General features: G+C 41.3%; 1 protein-coding gene across 3 annotated transcripts in view; it reads right to left on the bottom strand.

Moving 5' to 3' along the window:
• Positions 1-8,446: 8,446 nt before the first annotated feature.
• The window catches only part of LOC128691203 (kelch domain-containing protein 2), an 88,951-nt gene continuing 72,047 nt past the window's right edge, over positions 8,447-25,350 (bottom strand). For all 3 annotated transcript variants that reach the window (XM_070089046.1, XM_070089047.1, XM_070089049.1), the window contains exons 9-10: positions 11,487-11,539; positions 8,447-9,916 (exon numbers count right to left, since the gene is read on the bottom strand). In XM_070089046.1, coding sequence (XP_069945147.1) covers positions 9,799-9,916; positions 11,487-11,539 — 171 coding nt within the window. In that variant the 3' untranslated portion in view covers positions 8,447-9,798. The remainder of the gene's footprint in view (positions 9,917-11,486; positions 11,540-25,350) is intronic.

Below are 25,350 nucleotides of genomic sequence, written 5' to 3'. Positions count from 1 at the left end.
TCCTTAGCCTGATTACCTGGTCCTTGACTGTTGTTTTCCTCCTGATGTGGCTGTATAACAGCTTCGGGTCAGATTTGGCTTTCGCTGCTATGTCGTTTTCATATTGTCATTGAGCCTCCCTTCTTATCTGTGTATATTCATTTCTGGCTCTACGACTGCTATCCCTATTCTCCTGGGTCCTTTGCCTTCTATATTTCTTCCATTCCTTAGCACACTTGGTTTTTGCCTCCCTGCACCTTTGGGTGAACCATGGGCTCATCCTGGTTTTTTCATTATTCCTGTTACCCTTGGGTACAAGCCTCTCCTCAGCCTCCTTGCACATTGTTGCTACATATTCCATCATCTCATTAACTGGCTTCCCTGCCAGTTCTCTGTCCCATTGAACCCCATTCAGGAAGTTTCTCATTCCCGTGTAGTCCCCTTTCTTGTAGTTTGGCTTCATTCGCCCTGGCCTTCCTGCTTCCCCCTCCACTTGTAGCTCTACTGTGTATTCGAAGCTTAAAACCACATGATAGCTGGCCCCAAGGGGTCTTTCATACGTGATGTCCTCAATATCTGCACCACTCAAGGTGAATACTAGGTCCAGTTTTGCTGGTTCATCCTCTCCTCTCTCTCTCTTGTAGTGTCCTTTATGTGTTGGTACATGAAGTTTTCCAGTAAAACCTCCATCATCTTAGCCCTCCATGCATCTTGGTCCCCATGTGGCTCCAAGTTCTCCCAATCGATTTCCTTGTGGTTAAAGTCACCCATGATCAGGAACTTTGCCCTGCATGCATGAGCTCTTCTGGCCACTGCAGCCAGTGTGTCAACCATCGCTCTATTGCTCTCGTCATACTCTTGCCTTGGCCTCCTGCTGCTCTGTGGTGGGTTATACATCACTGCAATTACCACCTTGGGACCTCCAGAGTGAAGCATTCCCGCTATGTAATCACTTGTTTCTCTGCTGTCTCCTCTCTCCAGCTCATCAAAATTCCATTGGTTCCCTCTGTCTTTCCTCAGGATCTGGTATCCCGTTGGAAAGATGGCATCTGTTATCATACATGTAAGCTTGGTTTCTGTGAGAGCTATGATGTCCAGTGATGCCTCTTTGACTCTTTCGTGCCACTCCTCCCACTTATTTGTTATTCCATCAACGTTTGTGTACCGTACCTTCAGTTTCCTTTCCAACACTGTGGTTTGGGGGGGCCTGTGAGGGTGGGAGACCTGGTAGCATACTGTGGGATTCTATAGCTGGGTGTTGGGTGGAAGCTGTCAGTATGGATTGTAGTTTGTGTTGGGATGGTGTGATAGGTTGTGGGGTTCTGAGGATAGTTGTGTGTGTGTTTGCCCTTGCCGCTCTGTCCTGCTCTGATTGACCTCTGCTGGTTCCATCCTTGTCTCCTTTCCTAGCTCCTTTCCCTCTTTTGTCCTCTCCCTCAGCTGCTGTCATTCTGTTTGTGTACTGTCTGTCTAGGAACACCCCCTTGTACTCTTCAGAGTATTTCAACCATGGTTTCTCTTGGAGGATCCTGTTCCGCACTGTTTCTGTCCTAAGAATCAGCTTGATCGGTCGTTTTCTCCTCTTCAAGTACCCCCCTATTCTCTGAAAATTTACAACCTCGTCCATGTCTTCTTCACCTGTTTCCGTGATGATGTTCTCAATCTCCTTTCTTTCTGCCTGTCGTCTTTCAGTGTGTGTCCTTTCCTCTCTCTCCTGAAGCCCATGGATAAACACCGATTTTTGCCCTTTCCTCCTCCCATTGCCTCTCCCTCTGTAACTCTGGTTCCTGTCTGTACGTAGTCATTTTCTCCCTTGTTTTTTCCAGTGGCTCTTGGTAGCATGGTTGTGCCTCTGCATTTGACCTATCACCCTCTCCATCTGCACCCAGCTGCTCTTCCCTTTCACTCCTTGGCAGGCTGATATGACCTTAGCATAATTCATATCTCCTTCCTTCCTGTTCAGCCTGTGTGTGTGTGTGTGTGTGTACTCACCTATTTGTACTCACCTATTTGTGGTTGCAGGGGTCAAGTCACAGCTCCTGGCCCCGCCTCTTTGCTGTGTGTGTGTGTGTGTGTGTGTGTGTGTGAGAGAGAGAGAGAGAGAGAGAGAGAGAGAGAGAGAGAGAGAGAGAGAGAGAGAGAGAGAGAGAGAGAGAGAGAGAGAGAGAGAGAGAGAGAGAGAGAAACATCACTCCATCTGAGATCATATATACCCAGGATGACTCGAGTATGGAACGCATTCATACAGCATAATGATGTCGAGATAACGTCAGTTGACTTGTATGTCTCATAACAATAAAAATGCTTTCAAATGAGCTGATGTAGGTAACAGCTCAAAGCTTGTCAATAAAGTTAGGAATCCTTAACCTGTAAATAGATTGTCAATAAAACTAGGGATCCTTAACCTTGTCAAACCCTGTGTAAAAAAAAAAAAAAAAAAAAAAAAAAGAGAATGCTTCTTGTTTTTCTGCCCCTTTATTGTGATAAATTTTTTGTATGGAAGTAAGGGGGTAAACAGAGAAATACACCAAGCCAAGGGGGGGTTAATGATGGGGAAAAAGTCAAGAATTCCTGCACTAGTGGGTCCCACTCACACTTGGGCATGACATACTTCCACAACAGTTCTTTAGATTTATTCTCAGAACATAACAGCAAGATCTCAGAACTGGTGAATACTCTTACACATCACCCATCAAGCTGCTTCTATCTCAGCCCAGCAGGTGGTTTTGTGCCTTATACAAGTTCAACAGTTCTACATCCCAATGGTTGCCCCAGTGTCCTACCTGTCTCAATGGCAAATATCTTAAATACCTATTTAGTCAAGCTAATCACAAACATAAGCCAGTCTATCACCATCCCATCTGCCAACATCAAGGGCTTCATTACCAATGTGTGTAAGTTCACGCACAGTTTCATGAACATTCATAGTCTTGACATATTTGCTGTTATAAAGATGTTTTTGGACAACAAAACTCCTGACAATTTTTCTAGAATTGCTGGATACACCTCATAGATGCAATGAGACAGGCAGGGTCAAGGAGGAGGCATTGCTGTATGCCTTTCTAAAAGTATACAGACCCACCTCAATGATGTTGCCATTCCTCATCACCTGGAAATGGTATTCTTCAGGCTATGAATAAACCCTAGTCCCTCCATACTAGTATGTGCAATGTAGAGTGTCCAAAACTTGGAGGCTGACACAAAAAAAATGAAAAATGCCATCAGGAAGAGTAAGCTCCAAAACCTGGTAATCTCTGGTTAAGGACCAACAAGGTTATTCACCTTATGAAATTATTCCATCTCAAAATCAACAGGATGGGACTGTCTCTAATAGCAATCACGAGAAAGATGACTGCTGCTAAGATGCAAATTCTTGATCCAATAAGCAAACCTCGTTTGACAGCTGCAAGAACTGCATCAAAGTTGTCAGAGGTGACAAATAAGGCAGGATGATGTATTATCTCCTTAATCCCTGGACCAAGGAAAAGGCTGTGGGCCCACATAAGGCGAGCCCAAGATTGCCGAGAAAATATGCAAACAAGCTAGCATCGCCTCTAACTTGCATCTATCAGCACTGCCTAGCACAGTGTAAATGGCCTTCTCTGTGGAAAGAGGCAAATGTAGTCCCTGTTTACAAAAAGAAGAGCAGAGTGGAAATCAATAACTTCAGACCAGTATCACTCCTGTCAATCACTGGTAAGATTCTGGAGACAATCTCATTATGTGGCACCAGTTAATGGATGAATCCACCTAGCTCTGCTTTATGCCTCCTTAGTGATTATATTCAAGGTAGATCTCTAAGAGTAGTTTTGAATGGGTCAACGAGACAATCAGTGCCAGTGTTCCACAGGGAAGAGTGTTTGTGCTACTGTTATGGAATATCTACTTTAAGGATCTTCAGCTTATCCCAAAATCTCAAGTCTATGCAGATGGCTGTTCTCTGACATTTACTTATTCCAAAGAGGAAATACCAGCTGCTCTCAGGTAGTACATCAATCACTAGCTTATAGCTATATCAGCCTGGAACAAAAACAATGACAGGTTACATTTTCTTCTGAGAAAACACAAATGATAGTTTCTAGGCACCATGATGGTAATGCTGAAGCAGTGGTAAGAATGAGTAGGAGAGTGTTGGAACCCAGGGATGAGGTGGATATCTTAAGGGTGAGGAGCAGAGAGGAGACAAGATAATCCACTGAAGTTGAATTGTGTCTGTACATTCTATATATGAATTTTCTATTGAAGAAATATGTATACATATTTGCAAACTACTTCCTACTAAAACCACATCATCAGAAATATTCACATTGATCAACTTGTTCCTAAAGAAACACAAAATATCCTGGTATTTATGTTCCAGTTATCATCATCATCTTACACTTGCAGTTAAATAAATACACTGGCATAAGAACTAAAAGAGGTGCAATTTCATCAAAGCAAAACTACTCAAGTCCAGGATGTTTAGTACACTATGTGAAGAAACTGAAAGTCTACATACAACTCTAGTGCTTTATACAGAGGTTCAGTGGCTATTTTGCCAGTGTTGGCTCAGTTTTATGAGCTGCAATAACATAAAAGTCTTACAGCAGTGTCCTCTTGAACTAGCACACACACAACAAATATTGAATACATGAAGTGGCAAACCTGCCTGACATATTTACCCATCTCAATGAACTTACTGTTTAAATGTATTTAAATGTTTCATAGTAAAATAGATGCAATTAAACTGATACTCAAACTTTGGGTATGATTCTATCCTAGTGATTTTTTTTTCATAAAAAATGAAGCTGTCCTCACTGTACATGTCAAAATTTGGGGATTTTATTTTTCTAATTTGCATACTTTAAGCAGGAAATAAACTTTCCTCCAACATAAACACTGACTAGGTTCCAAAACTTTTTGTTGCATATGTAACTATGACTGAATTGCCATTAACCCTTTGAGGGTTTTGGTCGTACTAGTACGTCTTACGCGTAGGGGTTTTTGACGTACTAGTACTCATAAATTCTAGCGGCCTCAAATCTAGTGAGAGAAAACTGGTAGGCCTTCATATGAAAGAATGGGTCTATGTGGTCAGTGTGCACAGTCTAAAAAAAAATCCTGCAGCACACAGTGCATAATGAGAAAAAAAAAACTTTGACCATTTTTTTTTAATAAATCAGCGACTTTGCAGTGTATTTTCGTATGGTATTTATTGTTGTATTCTAGTTTTCTTGGTCTCATTTTATAGAATGGAAGACATATTACAGAAATTGAGATGATTTTGACTGGTTTTACAATGAAAGGTGCCTTGAAATTGAGCTCAAAGTAGCAGAAATGTTCGATTTTTACCAAACTTCAAAAGTAAACAAATCGTGCCAAGCGTGCAATACACGTCAACTGGTGAGTCTAATATTCTTTCACAAGTGCACCAATAATATTTATACCATTTTTTACACTAATGCAGTAGTCTGCATAACAGTAAATCTTATATTTTTTGTGAGAATAAAAATTCAAAGTGGAAAGCAAAAGAATATAAGAGGGGCCTTGAGACGTGACTAATGACTAGAGGAAATGTCATTTTAGTGCCAGGAATGTCTTTCTTGTTTATTCTGGACCCTATTCGGAAATTGGCATCTTTTGAAATTTGTGTGAAATTGGCAAAATTGCTAAATTCTGACCACTGTACTGGATAGTTGAATTTATAAATGGGTGGTTTCTTGCACTCATTCGATAGAAAAAATGGAGTTCTAGCGGAATATTCATGTTTTTTGTCGACTAGTACAGTGAAATTGGCCGAAAATGGGGCTCAAAGTGGGCAAAATCGCCGATGCGTAAACATCGCCGAGACAGCTAACTTTGCGAGAGCATAATTTCGTAAGTTTTCTATCAAATTTCAAACTTTTGGTGTCTTTATGATCGGGAAAAGATTCTCTATCTTTTCATAAGAGAAAATAATTTTTTTTTTTTTTTAAATTTGGCCGACCCTGAGAACGAGTTTCGGAGAGGGCCTGTCGACCCTCAAAGGGTTAAAAGTGAAGGTACAGCTTCAATATCTTGGATACCGTCAATCTTAAAAACAAAACTTCATTATGCTGAACTTTTTAGCTTCTGGATTCAGGTGTTAAAAGAATATACAGCACTGAAGTTGCCACACAAACTTTAAAATATCTTACTCCTTTTTTACACCATATCTCTGCAAGTGTGTCTTCTCTTTATATAATGCAACAAAAACTAAATATAGAAGTAGGCTAAATAAAGAAAATTCTTGAGGGTAACATCCAGTGCTTCAAATACTAAAATTTTATCCAAGGATAAGAAATAGCATCCAGTTAACTAACACTTATTTCTTCAGGTCACCCTACCTCAGTGGGAGACGGCCAGTGTGCTAAAGAAATTCTCTTAATTATTTTGCATTACTATCTTTAATTCTACAACATGCTATTTTTATAGTACTGTATTTATTTATTTTATACTACATAAATCAGTTACTGTATTTTTTTTACTTGTAAATTTCTACACTTGTATATTTTATGAAAATCACAACTATATACATATGTACATTTCTTCTACTGTACTATTACATAAATTAGTGTAGACTGCATCTCATTACCATCTGTCTTACATCATTAAACTTTTACTTTTTGATCAATGCTCAAGAAATTTTTTAATATACAGGTTTCTTGACTTCAATAAGTTTGAAAACTTCTGGGTTAGAGGATGCTCTGGGTCTCCAAAAAATTATTTTTAACTGGTGACTTACAAGCCAGGTTGAACATCCTACTGAAGGGAGAATTCCCTGTATTTCATTTGTAAAAAAATCATTTCATATATGCAGTACAGCATGTGCCCTATATACATAACTGTTAGATGCCCCTCCATGACTTTTTACACACATTAAAAGAATTTTTATTAACGAAACAGCAGGAACATAGCATTGCCTCCTCTCCTTCATCTTCCACCCCCAACCTGCCTTTTAATTAGAGTTCAATTTTCTTTAATTTTGTTAATCATTTATTTCTGCCTAATCTACCATGCTAAGGAAACTTTATATTTGTTATACAGAACTCTTAATTTTCATTAATGAATGCAAATTCTTTTTTTTTTTTTTTATCACACTGGCCGATTCCCACCAAGGCAGGGTGGCCCGAAAAAGAAAAACTTTCACCATCATTCACTCCATCACTGTCTTGCCAGAAGGGTGCTTTACACTACAGTTTTTAAACTGCAACATTAACACCCCTCCTTCAGAGTGCAGGCACTGTACTTCCCATCTCCATATTATTATATTTTTTTTATTAACACATTGGCCGATTCCCACCAAGGCAGGGTGGCCTGAAAAATAAAAACTTTCATCATCATTCACTCTGTCACTGTCTTGCCAGAGGCATGCTTACACTACAGTTATAAAACTGCTTCAGAGTGCAGACACTGTACTTCCCATCCAGGACTCAAGTCCTGGAAAATAAAAAGAAATGGGCAACTTACACCTGGCAGCACAGGTATCATAGCACTATACCTAGTGTTGGCATTCCCATAAATACTAAAAAAAGCTGGAGGATGTTACTCATTTACTTCAGGAACAAACTATAGCAAAGCGATGAGTGAAGCATAGGACATAACTTAAAAAAAAAAAAGCCTAACAGAAGGGTCAGCATTATGTGAAGCATATTCAAAAGTGTCATATTAAAAATGATGGGTAATTTTGTTGATCATCTACATGTTACACAGTATATAGTAGAATGTTCTGATTCAACAATGAAAAATAATAAAATGCATGGAATTCAGCACTACGAGATCACAGCAGACCTGCTCTCAACTTACATGCTTCAGTTAAATAACATTTTTACAAAACGGCCTCAGGCATTCACCTTCACTTGTTCACTTTTTCATGGTACCATTTTATTTTTGCTTGATGCACTACCATTAAATTGACAATCAATAACAGGACTTCTTTATAAACATACACACTAGATTTCCCATACCCCTCATATTAATAAAATTAAAGCAATATCAAGAGACTGACAAACACAAAACGAGTCCAAATTTACAGCAAAACATACAGACAGAATTCAAAGGTATTTTCAGATTCTGGATTCATGGGGACCTTTAGGAACCTAAAACCTGTAAATTTAAAAGTTCAGTTATACTGGTGATATTGAATATTACAATACCAAGATACGAAATAGTTAGTCAGGCATAAATAAGCAATAAAAACTGCACGCTAATAAAATTTACTAGAGTAACCTTCTCTCATAAACCATTCTTTATATTAATATTAATCCCCTTATTTCAAAACTAAAGACAGAATCTACAATGGTGAAATGAATACTTCAGTGAATTTCTGTAATGTGAACCCAAACTTTATTAGTTTTTAAGATAAAAACTGAAGCTTGAAAGTAAACCTCATTCTCAACCCCACCCCCCCATTAGCAAAATAGCACTACAAAAAACTCGGTTCTTGTGCAGGTGATTAAAATAGATGACAAAAGATTGTAAACAGCTATTTTATTTTATTTTTGCATGGAATTAACAGAGTAAATATTTTTAAGATTCAGAATGAAGGTCTATTATTGTCATGCAGACTGGCAAGTGATGAAGATAATAAAAAATGAGAAAGTGTGTGACAACCAGAAAGGTGTGTTGAAGAAGGCTTGCCGATAGAATTACAAAGGCTGCCATAGCTGCCGTATTAAACCTGTTTCAAATTTGCACAAACTTCCAACATTAAAGCAATCTATGCATAGTACTTGATACGTAATGCAACCATTGTCTTGCAAGTGTAAAAGGTTATAGTATGAATAAGAGAAACATGTGATTAGTGTCCAAAATACTTGAGTGAGGTGGTTCGTGGCAGAGACAGCAAGTCATTATAGTACCATAAAAATTTAAAATATATTATTTACTTTTTTAGTTGTACATTTTTATAATGAATATACAATTCCCATAAGGGTCACCCTGCCTCAGTGGGAAACAACCGATGTGTGATTAAAAAAAAAAATACTCCCACAAACTCCAAGTACCCGACATGATGCTTAAATTAACAAAGTTATTATATATGCAGTATTACATTAATTAAATATACATTTCCATGCCACCTATAATACTATACATTTACTCAGGAGATAATTTGACAACTGTTGTATAAGCTGGTGATTGATAACCATAATAAAAAGTGAGACTGAATTGGTAGAGGAGAGAAATCTTTAGTAAAAATGAAAAACACCAGAAAACTCAAGAAAGCTGCCAATGATTCTACCGAAGTTTTACTTATGTAATTTATTAAAAAAAGTCTAAAGCTTTATTTCATAGTTTTATAATTCCATTTATTATTCTCTCATATGAGGCTGAAATGCTGAACAACAACAACAACAACAACTCTATCAAAATAATTGGGAAAGAAAATTCAGTGTACACATCACTTACTTAACCTAGTCTCTACCACAAAATGTACAACTGTACATTATGCTGAAATTACAAATTTTAATGCCTTTTACAATGATGTACTTACACAAGGTATAACTGCAATGAGTGGTAAGTTCTATATACCTTTCAAGCTTTTTGTCCTAGTTTTACTTCATAATTGTTGCAATTTTGGCTGTGACAATTTGAGATACGGAAATAACTGAAAATTCAAAAATATGCTAATCTTGAGACAATTATCATAACTAAGTTAAGAGCTATGATGATGATGATAATAAAGGGCAATAGGTAGTAAATATCTGGAGGATGAGGTAATGAAAGAGTCAGCGAGTATGAACAAGTTTTTTGGGAAAAGAGGGCTTTTGGGCTGATGTGTGGACAAAGTTGGTTGCTATTACACTGCTTTACTGTGAACTGCTAACTTATTCTGTCAGAACAGGTGCGAACTTCAAGGATATGCTGTAGTGTGTGAGGTAGCAGATGCCACTGCTCCCGAAGCTTCACTTCATGTTTACAAACAGCCTCTATAGCCAACCTGAAATATAAAATTATTACAATTTACCTTATTTATATCACTGCACACTTTGTATGCATATAAGCCCAAACAACTTTTGTCACTGGTTGTCTGCTTATATTTAATTTAAACATACCAATGTCTGAAATATTATTTTTTATTATTAACACACTGGCTATCTCCCACCAAGGCAGGGTGACCCAAGAGAGAAAAACTTTTGCCATCATTCACTCCATCACTGTCTTGCCAAAGGCATGCTGACACTACAGTTATAAAACTGCAACATTAACACCCCTCCTTCAAAGTGCCGGCACTGTACTTCCCATCTCCAGGAATCAAGTTCGACCTGCCGGTTTCCCTGAATCCCTTCATAAATGTTACCTTGCTCACACTCCAACAGAAAGTATTGTTCAAAAAAACCATTTGTCTCCATTCGCTCCTATCTAACAGGCTCATGCATGCTTGCTGGAAGTCAAAGCCCCTTGCACACAAAACCTCCTTTACCCCCTCCCTCCAACCTTTCTTAGGCTGACCCCTACCCCACCTTCCCTCCACTACAGATTTATACATTCTTTAAGTCATTCTATTTTGTTCCATCCTCTCTAAATGTTTGAACCCCTCAACAACCCCTCCTCAGCCCTCTAGATAATAGTTTTGGTAATCCCACACCTCATCCTAATTTCTGAACTACGAATTCTCTGCATTATATTCACACCACATACTGCCCTCAGACATGACAATATTACAGCTTTAAATATAATTATAAAATAGTATATATAACTAGAAAGCAAATTATTTTCTCTACACTGAAGCACATTTCTTCATTTAGATGACCAGTTCTGTAATAGTCCTCTTTTGTAATAAAAGCTTTGCCTTTATTTTTTTCCTTAAAACCTAATACTAATTGAGCAATAACATAGTTAATAACAGACATGAATCTGAACAACTTTTCACTAAATTAAATTTTAATAAAATATACAATTTAGCAGCTATTTAAATTTTGGCTTTTATCTAATTACTTCCAGTTCAATTTTTATACTAAAGTTCTTGAGCTATTAACCCCTAAACGGTCCAAAGAGATCGACGTTCAGATTCGTAGTGCTACTAAAGTAGATCTATTTTTTTTTTACACATTTTCAAATATAACAAAAAAAATTGCAGGTAAAAGTTTTTTTTTTTACACGTTTTCAAATGTAAAACAAAAAAGAAGATCTACATTTTTTACATACTTTCAGATGTTGAAAAAACGTATATATACGTTTGGACCATTTAAGGGTTAAGCTATACCAGCATCTAAAATACTTCAGCCAATAATTCAGTGGCAATTATTATTATTATTATTATACAACCATGGAAAAGCATTAAACCCACAGGGGGTCATACAGTGCCTGGGAAATGGGAGGTAATGAGGAATGATCCAAGGGTGGAGAGCTCCAATCCCTCAAATCAACAGCTTTTTAACAGCATCAAGGCACCCCATTATAAGGGGATTTGGTGGTAATAACACTGGAAAACTTTGTGCAGGCTTTTAAATGAGCAGCCCTTCTACTAAGTTACTAGTATAAAGTGAAGAGATCAAAGACAAATTTACCTCTGCAGACTAGGTGGGCTGAATCTCAACACCAGCAGATCTTCAGCATGATCCTGAAAAACAATTATTCTTGTTCATTTTGTTGTAGACAAATAAAGCAAATACAGTAATATAAAACAGTTGGCATATTTTCATGAGAAGTCGCAACAGCGTCGAACGGCAGCAGTGTCTCAGGATATGAATTAAGTATGTTGACTAATAACTTATCAGATTTGTACATTACGTATATTGAACAGGTGTCCATACAAATTCATGGGGGATTAATGTTTTTAGAGATCATATGAAACTCAAAACCATGACTAATACAAAACTGAGTCTGCAGAATAAATTTTGTTTCAGATTTCTGTTCATTTTGTGTTTCAGAGACAACAGTGCTCGTCACTCAAGTACACTGGACCCCCTCTAAATTCACGACCATAAAACAGGTTGTTCTTTCTGCCTTAAGACATCCTTCAACTGTCTAGGAAGTGATTAAAACACATTCTTCAGTGTTTCACTGGGTAACTTTCCCCACGACTCACAGATGGTGTCCTAAAGCCATGGGGGTAAGCTGGTATCCTTTTTCTAGTAGATCTCCCTTTATCTGAGCCCAGAGGTCTTCAATGGGGGTTCAAGTCCAGATAGTTTCTTGGCCAATCATCAAAGAAGGGCACCTCACAGTCATGAAGCCACTGACCAACAGATTTTGCAGTAATGCATAAAAACCTTGTGTCACAGTGAGTGAAAGATTCAGACAAATAACAGATCAATTCTAGGTATGTTATTAGTTTAAATTAGTGCAGACATTTTTCTAGGCCTTCTTGGATGTGTGTGTGGGGCATGTCATGAACACTGTCCTCGAGGAACCAACACAACCAAGTACAGTGGACCCCCGCTTAACGATCACCTCCCAATGCGACCAATTATGTAAGTGTATTTATGTAAGTGCGTTTGTACGTGTATGTTTGGGGGTCTGAAATGGACTAATCTACTTCACAATATTCCTTATGGGAACAAATTCGGTCAGTACTGGCACCTGAACATACTTCTGGAATGAAAAAATATCGTTAAATGGGGGTCCACTGTACTCGGGTGGATGCTCACATGCATCACTGGCCTGTAATACAGCGATCCTGGGAGTTATGATATTAATCAATTCCAGAAGATGAATCGTACTTCAAAATTGTCATACAGTGAAACCCTGGGAATCAGCCGCTTCTGGTTTTGCCCACTTTTTTTGGCCAGCCGGCCAGCCGGCCAGCCAGCCAGCCAAGCAGCCAGCCAGCCAAGCAGCCAGCCAAGCAGCTAGCCAGCCAAGCAGCCAGCCAGCCAAGCAGCCAGCCAGCCAAGCAGCCAGCCAGCCAAGCAGCCAGCCAGCCAAGCAGCCAGCCAGCCAGCCAAGCAGCCAGCCAGCCAGCCAGCCACCCTGACCAAGCTGAAACAAGCCATGTCTGCAACATGTTCAGTGACAAAACCTTGTCCCACTTCAGGGAAATCTTAAAGATGCCAGAAACAGAGCACTCTTTACAGTTATGTAGTGAGACAGGGGTCCAGTGACTCTCAAGCTGGTCCTAGTGGCATTAAAAGACAAAGAACATAAGAACATAAGAAAGGAGGAACACTGCAGGAGGCTTGCTGGCCCATACTAGGCAGGTCCTTTACAATTCATCCCACTAACAAAACATTTGCCCAACCCAATTTTCAATGCCACCCAAGAAATAAGCTCTGATGTGAAAGTCCCACTCAAATCCAACCCCTCCCACTCATGTACTTATCCAACCTAGATTTGAAACTACCCAAAGTCCCAGCCTCAATAACCCAACTAGGTAGACTGTTCCACTCATCAACTACCCTATTTCCAAACCAATACTTTCCTATGTCCTTTCTAAATCTAAACTTGTCTAATTTTAAAGAAGGGAAGTAACCCCAAATAAGGACTTGTTACCTAAAGTCTTTATGAAAGGGGATTCCCCTTCCAAACAATAAGTGCTCCCTCTAGCCTCCTCCCTATCTTCCAAATGCCAGCAAGTCTCTTCAATAGAGGTAAGTAAATGTTATTTTAAATGTTTATTTAAATTTTAATTTCTCTATATAATATACGTATATGTATTTATGTGTTGTGTGTATGTAAAACTATAGTTATTATTTAAAAAAATGTATTTTTTGTGAATATATTTGTGGGTCTGGAATGGGTTAATTTTATTTACATTATTTCTTACGGGAAATATAGCCTAGCTCCTGAAATGGATTACAGCCGAAACCTGGGGTTTCACTGTAACTCAAACCCCCAAAATACCTGGTTTTATGGTAATTCATTTTAAGATCCCACAAGTGTAACTTTTACTGTGCCTTGGACTTGAAGAGTTGATAGTGGAAGAGGGTGGAGAGGAGGTTACTACTAGCAAGGAGAAGTTCCTGCCAACTGCTGCCTCTTGAAAGAACTGTCTAGAATTGTTTGTTTCTGTCGCTTTCTTCAGAACCTCTTAAGAAGTGAGTTTTATTTTTTTAACATCTGGATTTCTTATGATTCTTTTCACACTTTCCCAGTGAGTAAATAACTCCTGAATTTTGTCAGCCACTTTAACATTCTTTTAATTTCTCAATGCTTGATAACAATAGAGATGGGTGATCGTGGAGTCTCACACACACACCAATATTCTAATTCTAACTCCATCATATTTTTCACAATTTCTTGCTTAATCTTCAGAGAAATTATGGTTAATTCACACTTTAAGGGGTCATGATGACTTAGTAACACAAAAGATGGTGTAATTAAATCACAAATGCAGTCATGATGGGTAAATAATCCAGGGTTGGTGTGGGCAACACACATGGTAGTTTCAAACTGAAAAGGAAACAATGAAATGTAGTACTATTGGCTGAGATACTACCACAGACATTCATTCCCTTCACTGATTGGTTGCTAAGTTCCATCCCCCACACTCTCACTGATGCTGCTTTTGGCTCAGATGCTGCCAAAGAGGCAAGTTATCACAATGCTGGTTGGCCGAGGCCCACCCATGAGTACCGACTAGCATACTCATATTATATCTCTAATTTTTCATCAAAACTCAATGTCTTAATCAAGATAAATCTTAACTCAAAATTATCATAACTCAAGCTCATCATAATACAAGAGACCACTGTATTTCCTTGGTGTGATGGTGTCTCTTATGTAATCCAATGAGCTCTGCAATCTCCTGCCCATGTTAATTTATAGCAAAGAATGTCCAACCCACTCAGTGGGGAAAACATGGACACAAAACCTTCCATTACAAGCTAAGAAGCCACTTAAGATGCAGCCAGTACCCAGAGAAAATCCTGTGACATCTCACTTTGAGTTGCCAGGCTAGTATAACTTTCTGCCTCATCAACAAACATTCCAGGGCAGAGTAATACTTCAGACATTAAATTTCATCAGTTGCCTTCCACCCAGCATACTTTAATGACGAGCACTGCGTACCATTCTAAATACATCATTCAAGTCTAATTAATATTTACAGTCATAAGAAATAATGACTAGAAAAAAGATTTTGGAATGGAAGAGCCACAGAGCTAGAAAAAATTGCATAATTTAATCTATTCTCAAGTTACCCTTCAGTAAAGAAAAGTTGAATGATTAAAATCCTTCAATACCGAAACCTAGGAATTTTGTAGGGACAATTGAGATACAGTACTGGCATGTACATTTTGCTTGTGATGGTATTAGTTTCCCATGTTAGTAATAATAATGATATTATGACAGGATGGGACACTGAATACCCTTCCTTTTATTCTACAATAAATTTTCCATCTTTTCTGGGTGAGCAACTCCTCATGTAGATGGGAAATATGATGCTCGTTGCTCCTATATTGATGATGATGATCAAAGTAATAATTATTATAAAATCACCATAGGGATCATTATCATAAAGATTGTAAGATCATCATACAGATCACAAGATCATCATACAGATCATAAGATGATTATCATATGAATCATCATAAAAATAATTATTATAAGAATCATCATAAAGACAATTATCATAAACTTACATAAGGATCTTCATAATGATTATCATAAATTTATCATAGGGTTCAACATTACAATCATCAAAAAAGTATCACAGACCTACACTTTTAAACCACACATCATCTTTGATTCTAGGTAGTAGGTTGGTAGACAGCAACCACCCAGGGAGGTACTACCGTCCTGGCAAGTGAGTGTAAAACGAAAGCCTGTAATTGTTTTTCATGATGGTAGGATTGCTGGTGTCCTTTTTTCTGTCTCATAAATATGCAAGATTTCAGGTATGTCTTGCTACTTCTACTTACACTTAGGTCACACTACACATACATGTACAAGCATATATATATATACACCCCTCTGGGTTTTCTTCTATTTTCTTTCTAGTTCTTGCTCTTGCTTATTTCCTCTTATCTCCATGGGGAAGTGGAACAGAATTCTTCCTCCGTAAGCCATGCGTGTTGTAAGAGGCGACTAAAATGCCGGAAGCAAGGGGCTAGTAACCCCTTCTCTCGTATAAATCACTAAATTTAAAAAGAGAAACTTTCGTTTTTCTTTTTGGGCCACCCTGCCTTGGTGGGATACGGCCGGTTTGCTGAAAAAAAAAAAAAATCTTCTTTGATACCTTTGTACATATATATCACAACTCACTTTGAATAGGGAGATTCATGTAAAGTCATCTTCGTGAATTTAAGCTTTTTTCCCAAGTTAACATCTGAAGCCCCATTGAAAACTTTTTTTTTTTTTCAACAAGTCGGCTGACTCCCACTGAGGCAGGGTGACCCAAAAAGAAAGAAAATCCCCAAAAGAAAATACTTTCATCATCATTCAGCACTTTCACCTCACTCATACATAATCACTGTCTTTGCAGAGGAGCCCAGATACGACAATTTAGAAGTCCCTCCAAACTCTCAATATCGCACATCCCTCCTTTCAAGTGCAGGCATTGTACTTCACATTTTTTGTATACAATTTAATTCACAGAATGAGAGTTGCTATCCTATCACAGCTAATTTCAAAGCCCAGCCTCATCTAAAGTACACTATTACACTGTTGCCAATTTTCCCAGGATGTGACCTCATAAGTGTACTACATGAACAAAAGTAGAGAGGTAGAAGATGTAAGGAGATGTGGCCCATACTTCTTCCTCTGCCTGGGAATCAAACACAGGTCCTCAGGTTGCAGTAAGCCATCTACCATTATGTTATAGGTCACTTTCAAGATCTGAACATGCTAGCTTGGCTGTTGCAAATAATAATAATTTATTTGTACAGAAATGGATGACATTTAGTTGTGCATGTAGAAAGCCCACAGTCATGCAGAGCATTTGTCAATTGTACTCACAAACTAGAATGTATGGAAAGAATGATTACCTAAACAAGCTTCCATTCATAGCACACGCACGTGCACACACACACACACACACACACACACACACACACACACACACACACACACACACACTCGTGGAGGAGTCACGCGGTTTGAGCTCGTGTTTTGGTGGTAATTTCTGACTGTGCCATAAGGAATAGAGTGTGGGATATAGGCGTGTGCACGCATAAGAGTGCATATAATCACTTAAGCCCCGAAAAAAGGAAATACGTATAAGTGATCACAGAAAAGAAAAAAAAGGAAATATTGGCTGAGTGTTTAGTGAGGGCCGTTGGAAGGGTGAACGGTTGTGTCAGGCCTAAATAGTGTTGCCATAATAACGCTGTGGGGTATTTTGAAGAATAAGTGCGACTCAAGACCAGGGAGATAAGAGATATGTATAGATGTGTCAGTAAATACAGTGAGTGAGTGAAAAAATTAGAAGAGCTAGAGACTATAGTGCATACAGGAAGTTAGTGGAAAAATTACCAAGAAGCATCAAACTTCAACTTCTGGGACAGGACAGACCCGCAACGTTACTCCACTGCCAGCCCCAAGTAATATTCACCTAGTTTGAGTTGCATGGGGTCAATAGTACCTGTCTCTAGCTGGAATTGGGGGTCACTCTCCTCGAGCTATCAGAATTAGAATAAGCAGCATTTACTGGCATTTAATAAAATTTAGAGGTAGCGGCATATAGGCGAAGCCTAGTATATTTATTTTTTAATGTAATTTTAAACGCATAAGACAGTACAGTGGGAACCAAGAGATCGGGTACATATACAATACATATGTAGTACATAGGTGGGAAATAAGGACTGTTTACATAAACATATGCACACACTAGGTGAGGACAGCTCTCCTGTTAGGCACTTGAATAGCTGTAGCACACACACACACACACACATATATACACACACACACACACACACACATATATATACACACACACACACACACACATATATACACACACACACACACACACACACACACACACACACACACACACACACACACACACACACACACACACACACACACACACACACACACACACACACACACACACTCACAGACACACACATATACAGGATTTTACACCTTCCTGTGAAGTGACCCTATAACCCTTCGTTTCCCCCCCCATCTCTCTCCCTCTCCTCTCCTCTCTCTTCCTCTCTCTCTCTCTCTCTTTCTCTCTCCCCCTTTCTCTCATCCTCTCTCTCATCCTCTCTCTCTCCCTCTCCCTCTCTTACTCTCTCTCTTCCTCTTCTTTTATCTCTCTCTCTCTTCCCTTGTCACTCCCCCCTATCTCTTACCTTTTCCCTCTCTCTCACTTTCTCCCCCTTTTTCCCTTCTTTTCCCCTCCTTCTAGGCTCCCCTTCTCTCTCTCCCTATCTCTCACTCTCTCCCCCTTTTTCTTTTTCTCTTTCTCTCTCTCTTTCACTAAAAAAAAAAAAAATGGTTGGGACTCGCAGGAATCAGGGATCAGATGACAATGGTACTGGTAGGGAGGAATGGATGGAGGAACAGTGGAAAAGGATAGAGCAAGAATGGGAGAGAAAATTAGGAGAGCTTTCTGAAAAAATGGAGAAAGAGCTCTCTGTGAAATGGGAAAAGAGGTTGGAGAAGGAGACGAAGAATTGGGAGGCACAAGTCGAAACTGCAGTAGCCAGGGTAAAGGTCCTAGAATTTGAGGTAAACAGGCTGAAGCAAGTCTCAGGGGTAGTGACCAGAGAAGACACACCATACGAAGATGAGAGGCTGAACAGGAAGGAAGGAGATATGAATTATGCTAAGGTCATATCAGCCTGCAAAGAAGGGCCAGGGAGTGGAAGGGAAGAGCAGATGGGTGCAGATGGAGAGGGAGATAGGTCGAATGCTGAGGCACAACCATGCTACCAAGAGCCACTGGAAAAATCAAGGGAGAAAATGACCACATACAGACAGGAACCAGAGTCACAGAGGGAGAGGCAATGGGAGAAGGAAAGGGCAAAATCAGTGATTATCCATGGGCTTCGGGAGAGAGAGGAAAGGACACACACTGAAAGACGGCAGGAAGAAAGAAAGGAGATTGAGAAAATCATCACGGAAATAGGGGGAGAAGACATGGATGAGATTGTAAATTTTCAGAGAATAGGGGGGTACTTGAAGGGGAGAAACCGACCGATCAAGCTGATTCTCAGGACAGAAACAGTGCGGAACAGGATCCTCCAAGAGAAACCACGGTTGAAAAGCTCGGAAGAGTACAAGAAGGTGTTCCTAGACAGAGACAGAACACAAACAGAGAGACGGCAGCTGAGGGAGAGGACAAAAAAGCGAAAGGAGCTAGGAAAGGAGACAAGGATGGAACCAGCAGAGGTCAGTCAGAGCAGAACAGAGCAGCAAGGGCAAGCACACACACAACTATCCTCAGAACCCCACAACCTATCACACCATCCCAACACACAATACAATCCATACCCACAGCTTCCACCCAACCCCCAACCATAGAATCCCACAGTATGCTACCAGGTCTCCCACCCCCACAGGCCCCCCAAACCACAGTGTTGGAAAGGAAACTGAAGGTATGGTACACAAACGCTGATGGAATAACAAACAAGTGGGAGGAGTGGCACGAAAGAGTCAAAGAGGCATCACCAGACATCATAGCGATCACAGAAACCAAGCTTACAGGTATGATAACAGATGCCATCTTTCCAGCGGGATACCAGATCCTGAGAAAAGACAGAAGGAACAGGAGGGGGGGAGTAGTGGCATTGCTGATCAAACACCGATGGAGTTTTGATGAGCTGGAGAGAGGAGACAGCGGAGAAGAAAGTGATTACATAGCGGGAACGCTTCACTCTGGTGGTCCCAAGGTGATAATTGCAGTGATGTATAACCCACCACAGAACAGCAGGAGGCCAAGGCAAGAGTATGACGAGAGCAATAGAGCGATGGTTGACACACTGGCTGCAGTGGCGAGAAGAGCTCATGCATGCAGGGCAAAGCTCCTGATCATGGGCGACTTTAACCACAAGGAGATCGAATGGGAGAACTTGGAGCCACATGGGGGCCAAGATACATGGAGGGCTAAAATGATGGAGGTGGTACTGGAAAACTTCATGTACCAACACGTAAGGGACACTACAAGAGAGAGAGGAGAGGATGAACCAGCAAGACTGGACTTAGTATTCACCTTGAGTAGTGCAGATATTGAGGACATCACATATGAAAGACCCCTTGGGGCCAGCGATCATGTGGTTTTGAGCTTCGAATACACAGTAGAGCTACAAGTGGAGGGGGAAGCAGGAAGGCCAGGACAAATGAAACCAAACTACAGGAAAGGGGACTACACAGGAATGAGGAACTTCCTGAATGAGGTTCAGTGGGACAGAGAACTGGCAGGGAAGCCAGTTAATGAGATGATGGAATATGTAGCAACAATGTGCAAGGAGGCTGAGGAGAGGTTTGTACCCAAGGGTAACAGGAATAATGGAAAAGCCAGGATGAGCCCATGGTTCACCCAAAGATGCAAGGAGGCAAAAACCAAGTGTGCTAGGGAATGGAAGAAATATAGAAGGCAAAGGACCCAGGAGAATAAGGAGAGCAGTCGTAGAGCCAGAAACGAATATGCACAGATAAGAAGGGAGGCCCAACGTCAATATGAAAACGACATAGCAGCAAAAGCCAAATCTGACCCGAAGCTGTTATACAGCCACATCAGGAAGAAAACAACCGTCAAGGACCAGGTCATCAGGCTAAGGAAGGAAGGAGGAGAGACAACAAGAAATGACCGTGAAGTATGTGAGGAACTCAACAAGAGATTCAAAGAAGTGTTCACAGAGGAGACAGAAGGGGCTCCAGAAAGACGGAGAGGTGGGGTACACCACCATGTGCTGGACACAGTACACACAACCGAGGAAGAAGTGAAGAGGCTTCTGAGTGAGCTAGATACCTCAAAGGCAATGGGGCCAGATAACATCTCTCCATGGGTCCTGAGAGAGGGAGCAGAGGCGCTATGTGTACCCCTAACAACAATATTCAATACATCTATCGAAACAGGGAGATTGCCTGAGGCATGGAAGACAGCAAATGTGGTCCCAATCTTTAAAAAAGGAGACAGACATGAAGCACTAAACTACAGACCAGTGTCACTGACATGTATAGCATGCAAAATCATGGAAAAGATTGTCAGGAGAAGAATGGTGGAACATCTAGAAAGGAATGATCTCATCACCAGCAGCCAACATGGTTTCAGAGACGGGAAATCCTGTGTCACAAACCTACTGGAGTTCTATGACATGGTGACAGCAGTAAGACAAGAGAGAGAGGGGTGGGTGGATTGCATTTTCTTGGACTGCAAGAAGGCGTTTGACACAGTACCACACAAGAGATTAGTGCAAAAACTGGAGGACCAAGCAGGGATAACAGGGAAGGCACTGCAATGGATCAGGGAATACTTGTCAGGAAGACAGCAGCGAGTAATGGTACGTGGCGAGGTGTCAGAGTGGGCACCTGTGACCAGCGGGGTCCCACAGGGGTCAGTCCTAGGACCAGTGCTGTTTCTGGTATTTGTGAACGACATGACGGAAGGAATAAACTCCGAGGTGTCCCTGTTTGCAGATGACGTGAAGTTGATGAGAAGAGTTCATTCGATCGAAGACCAGGCAGAAATACAAAGGGATCTGGACAGGCTGCAGACCTGGTCCAGCAACTGGCTCCTGGAGTTCAATCCCACCAAGTGCAAAGTCATGAGGATTGGGGAAGGGCAAAGAAGACCGCAGATGGAGTACAGTCTAGGGGGCCAGAGACTACAAACATCACTCAAGGAAAAAGATCTTGGGGTGAGTATAACACCAGGCACATCTCCTGAAGCGCACATCAACCAAATAACTGCCGCAGCATATGGGCGCCTGGCAAACCTCAGAACAGCATTCCGACATCTTAATAAGGAATCGTTCAGGACCCTGTACACCGTGTACGTTAGGCCCATATTGGAGTATGCGGCACCAGTTTGGAACCCACACCTAGCCAAGCATGTAAAGAAACTAGAGAAAGTGCAAAGGTTTGCAACAAGACTAGTCCCAGAGTTAAGAGGTATGTCCTATGAGGAGAGGTTAAGGGAAATCAACCTGACGACACTGGAGGACAGGAGAGATAGGGGGGACATGATAACGACTTACAAAATACTGAGAGGAATTGACAAGGTGGACAAAGACAGGATGTTCCAGAGACTGGACACAGCAACACGGGGGCACAGTTGGAAGCTGAAGACACAGATGAATCAAAGGGATGTTAGGAAGTATTTCTTCAGCCACAGAGTAGTCAGTAAGTGGAATAGTTTGGGAAGCGATGTAGTGGAGGCAGGATCCATACATAGCTTTAAGCAGAGGTACGATAAAGCTCATGGTTCAGGGAGAGTGACCTAGTAGCGACCAGTGAAGAGGCGGGGCCAGGAGCTTGGACTCGACCCCTGCAACCTCAACTAGGTGAGTACACACACATACACACACACACACACACACACTCAAAGGCAGTGGGACCAGACAACATCTCTCCATGGGTCCTTAAAGAGGGAGCAGAGATATTGTGTGAGCCATTAACAAAGATCTTCAACACATCATTTGAAACTGGGCAACTCCCTGAGGTATGGAAAATGGCAAATGTAGTCCCAATTTTTAAAAAGGGAGACAGACATGAGGCACTAAACTACAGACCTGTATCACTAACGTGTATAGTATGCAAGGTCATGGAGAAGATCATCAGGAGGAGAGTGGTGGGGCACCTGGAAAGAAACAAGTGTATAATTGACAACCAGCACGGTTTCAGGGAAGGAAAATCCTGTGTCACAAACCTACTAGAGTTTTATGACAAGGTGACAGAAGTAAGACAGGAGAGAGAGGGGTGGATCGACTGCATATTTTTGGACTGCAAGAAGGCCTTCGACACAGTTCCTCACAAGAGGTTACTGCAAAAGCTAGAGGATCAGGCACACGTAACAGGAAAGGCACTGCAATGGATCAGAGAATACCTGATAGGGAGGCAACAACGAGTCATGGTACGCGACGAGGTGTCAGAGTGGGCGCCTGTGACAAGCGGGGTTCCACAGGGGTCAGTCCTAGGACCTGTGCAGTTCTTGGTATATGTTAATGACATAACGGAAGGGATAGACTCAGAAGTGTCCTTGTTTGCAGATGATGCGAAGTTAATGAGAAGAATCAAATCGGATGAGGATCAGGCAGGACTACAAAGAGACCTGGACAGGCTACAAGCCTGGTCCAGCAACTGGCTCCTTGAATTTAACCCTGCCAAATGCAAAGTCATGAAGATTGGGGAAGGGCAAAGAAGACCGCAGACACAATATAGTTTAGATGGCCAAAGACTGCAAACCTCACTCAAGGAAAAAGATCTGGGGGTGAGCATAACACCGAGCATATCTCCTGAGGCGCACATCAATCAGATGACTGCTGCAGCATACGGGTGCCTGGCAAACCTACGGATAGCGTTCCGATACCTCAGTAAGGATTCGTTTAAGACTCTGTATACCATTTACGTCAGGCCCATACTGGAGTATGCAGCACCAGTTTGGAATCCACACCTAGTCAGGCACGTCAAGAAATTAGAGAAAGTGCAAAGGTTTGCAACAAGACTAGTCCCAGAGCTACGGGGATTGTCCTACGAAGAAAGGTTGAGGGAAATCGACCTGACGACACTGGAGGACAGGAGGGTCAGGGGAGACATGATAACGACATATAGAATACTGTGCAGAATAGACAAGGTGGACAAAGACGGGATGTTCCAGAGAAGGGACACAGACACAAGAGGTCACAATTGAAAGTTGAAGACTCAGATGAATCAAAGGGATGTTAGGAAGTATTTCTTCAGTCATAGAGTAGTCAGGCCGTGGAATAGCCTAGAAAGTGATGTAGTGGAGGCGGGAACCATACATAGTTTTAAGGCGAGGTATGATAGAGCTCATGGGGCAGGGAGAGAGAGGACCTAGTAGCAATCAGCGAAGAGGCAGGGCCAGGAGCTGTGACTCGACCCCTGCAACCACAAATAGGTGAGTACAAATAGGTGAGTACACACACGACCCCTGCAACCACAGTTAGGTGAGTACACACACACACACACACACACACACACACACACACACACAGACAGAGACAGAGAGACACAGAGATAGACAGAGAGACAGAGAGAGAGAGAGAGAGAGAGAGAGAGAGAGAGAGAGAGAGAGAGAGAGAGAGAGAGAGAGAGAGAGAGAGAGAGAGAGAGAGAGACAGAGAGAGAGAGAGAGAGAGAGAGAGAGAGAGAGAGAGAGAGACAGAGAGAGAGAGACAGAGAGAGACAGAGAGAGAGAGAGAGAGAGACAGAGAGACAGAGAGACAGAGAGAGACAGAGAGACAGAGAGACAGAGAGACAGAGAGAGAGAGAGAGAGAGAGAGAGAGAGAGAGAGAGAGAGAGAGAGAGAGAGAGAGAGAGAGAGAGAGAGAGACAGAGAGAGACAGAGAGAGACAGAGAGAGACAGGCAAGGGCAAGGAGGAGGTGTTGCTGTGTGTTTCTCTAAAAGTGTTCATGCCCAGCACATTGATGTTGCCACCCCTACACATCTTGAAATGATGTTCTTCAAGCTCTGTATAAACACTAGTACCTCTGTACTAGCATGTGCAATGTACAGACCTCAGTGGCAACATGCAGACCCTATCAACTTCCTAATGGAAAATATTGACTCCCTTCTGCTACAACACAACTGTCAACATATTATAATTGTTGGTGACCTCAACCAGCACCTTCTACAGAGGGACTTTGATGACCTTCTTGCAGTGTTTGACATGAGAAACTTTGTTGATTTCCCTACTCATATCTCTGGCTCCTCCCTTGACCCAGTAGTGAGTGATCTGGCAGAAGGCATAGTCACTTGTCAACCCCTTGGCTATGATGGATCGTCTGACCACAAGGCTGTTTTTACGACACTTAAGATCCCAACAGAACGTGGTGAGGAGTCCACACGCACAACCTGGCTATGGGAAAGAGGTAATTGGCCAGCCCTTTGCTCTGAGCTCGCCACCACCAACTGGAATGCTCTTCTCCAAGGGGATGTTGACAACCAAGTGAAAGCCTTCACTGGACACATCCTTAATCTACAACAAGAACACATTCCTCACCGGCAATATGTGACGAAGCCTACAGATCAGCCTTGGTTTGGCTTTCGTTGTAGAGAGGCTGCTACTGCTAAGTACAAAGCATGGCGAAGGTATAAGAGACATCCTACCACCTATAACCGGAACTTGCACATGCAAGCCTGTAGGCATATGGGTGATGTTCAAAAGTGGGCCATTGCTAAATGGGAGGTGGACACTAAAAGAAAGTTAGCATCAGGTAGGGTAGGCTCCAAAACCTGGTGGTCCCTGGTCAAGGACAGACAAGGTTATCTGCCTGATGAACTTATTCCACCTCTAAATCGACAGGATGGGACCACCTCTACTAGCAGTCAAGAGAAGGCAGACCTCTTTGCTGAA

The sequence above is a fragment of the Cherax quadricarinatus genome, chromosome 27 (genome assembly GCF_038502225.1).
Source record: "Cherax quadricarinatus isolate ZL_2023a chromosome 27, ASM3850222v1, whole genome shotgun sequence".
Classification (NCBI taxonomy): Eukaryota; Metazoa; Arthropoda; class Malacostraca; order Decapoda; family Parastacidae; genus Cherax; species Cherax quadricarinatus.
This window is presented reverse-complemented; position numbering and strand designations above follow the sequence as displayed.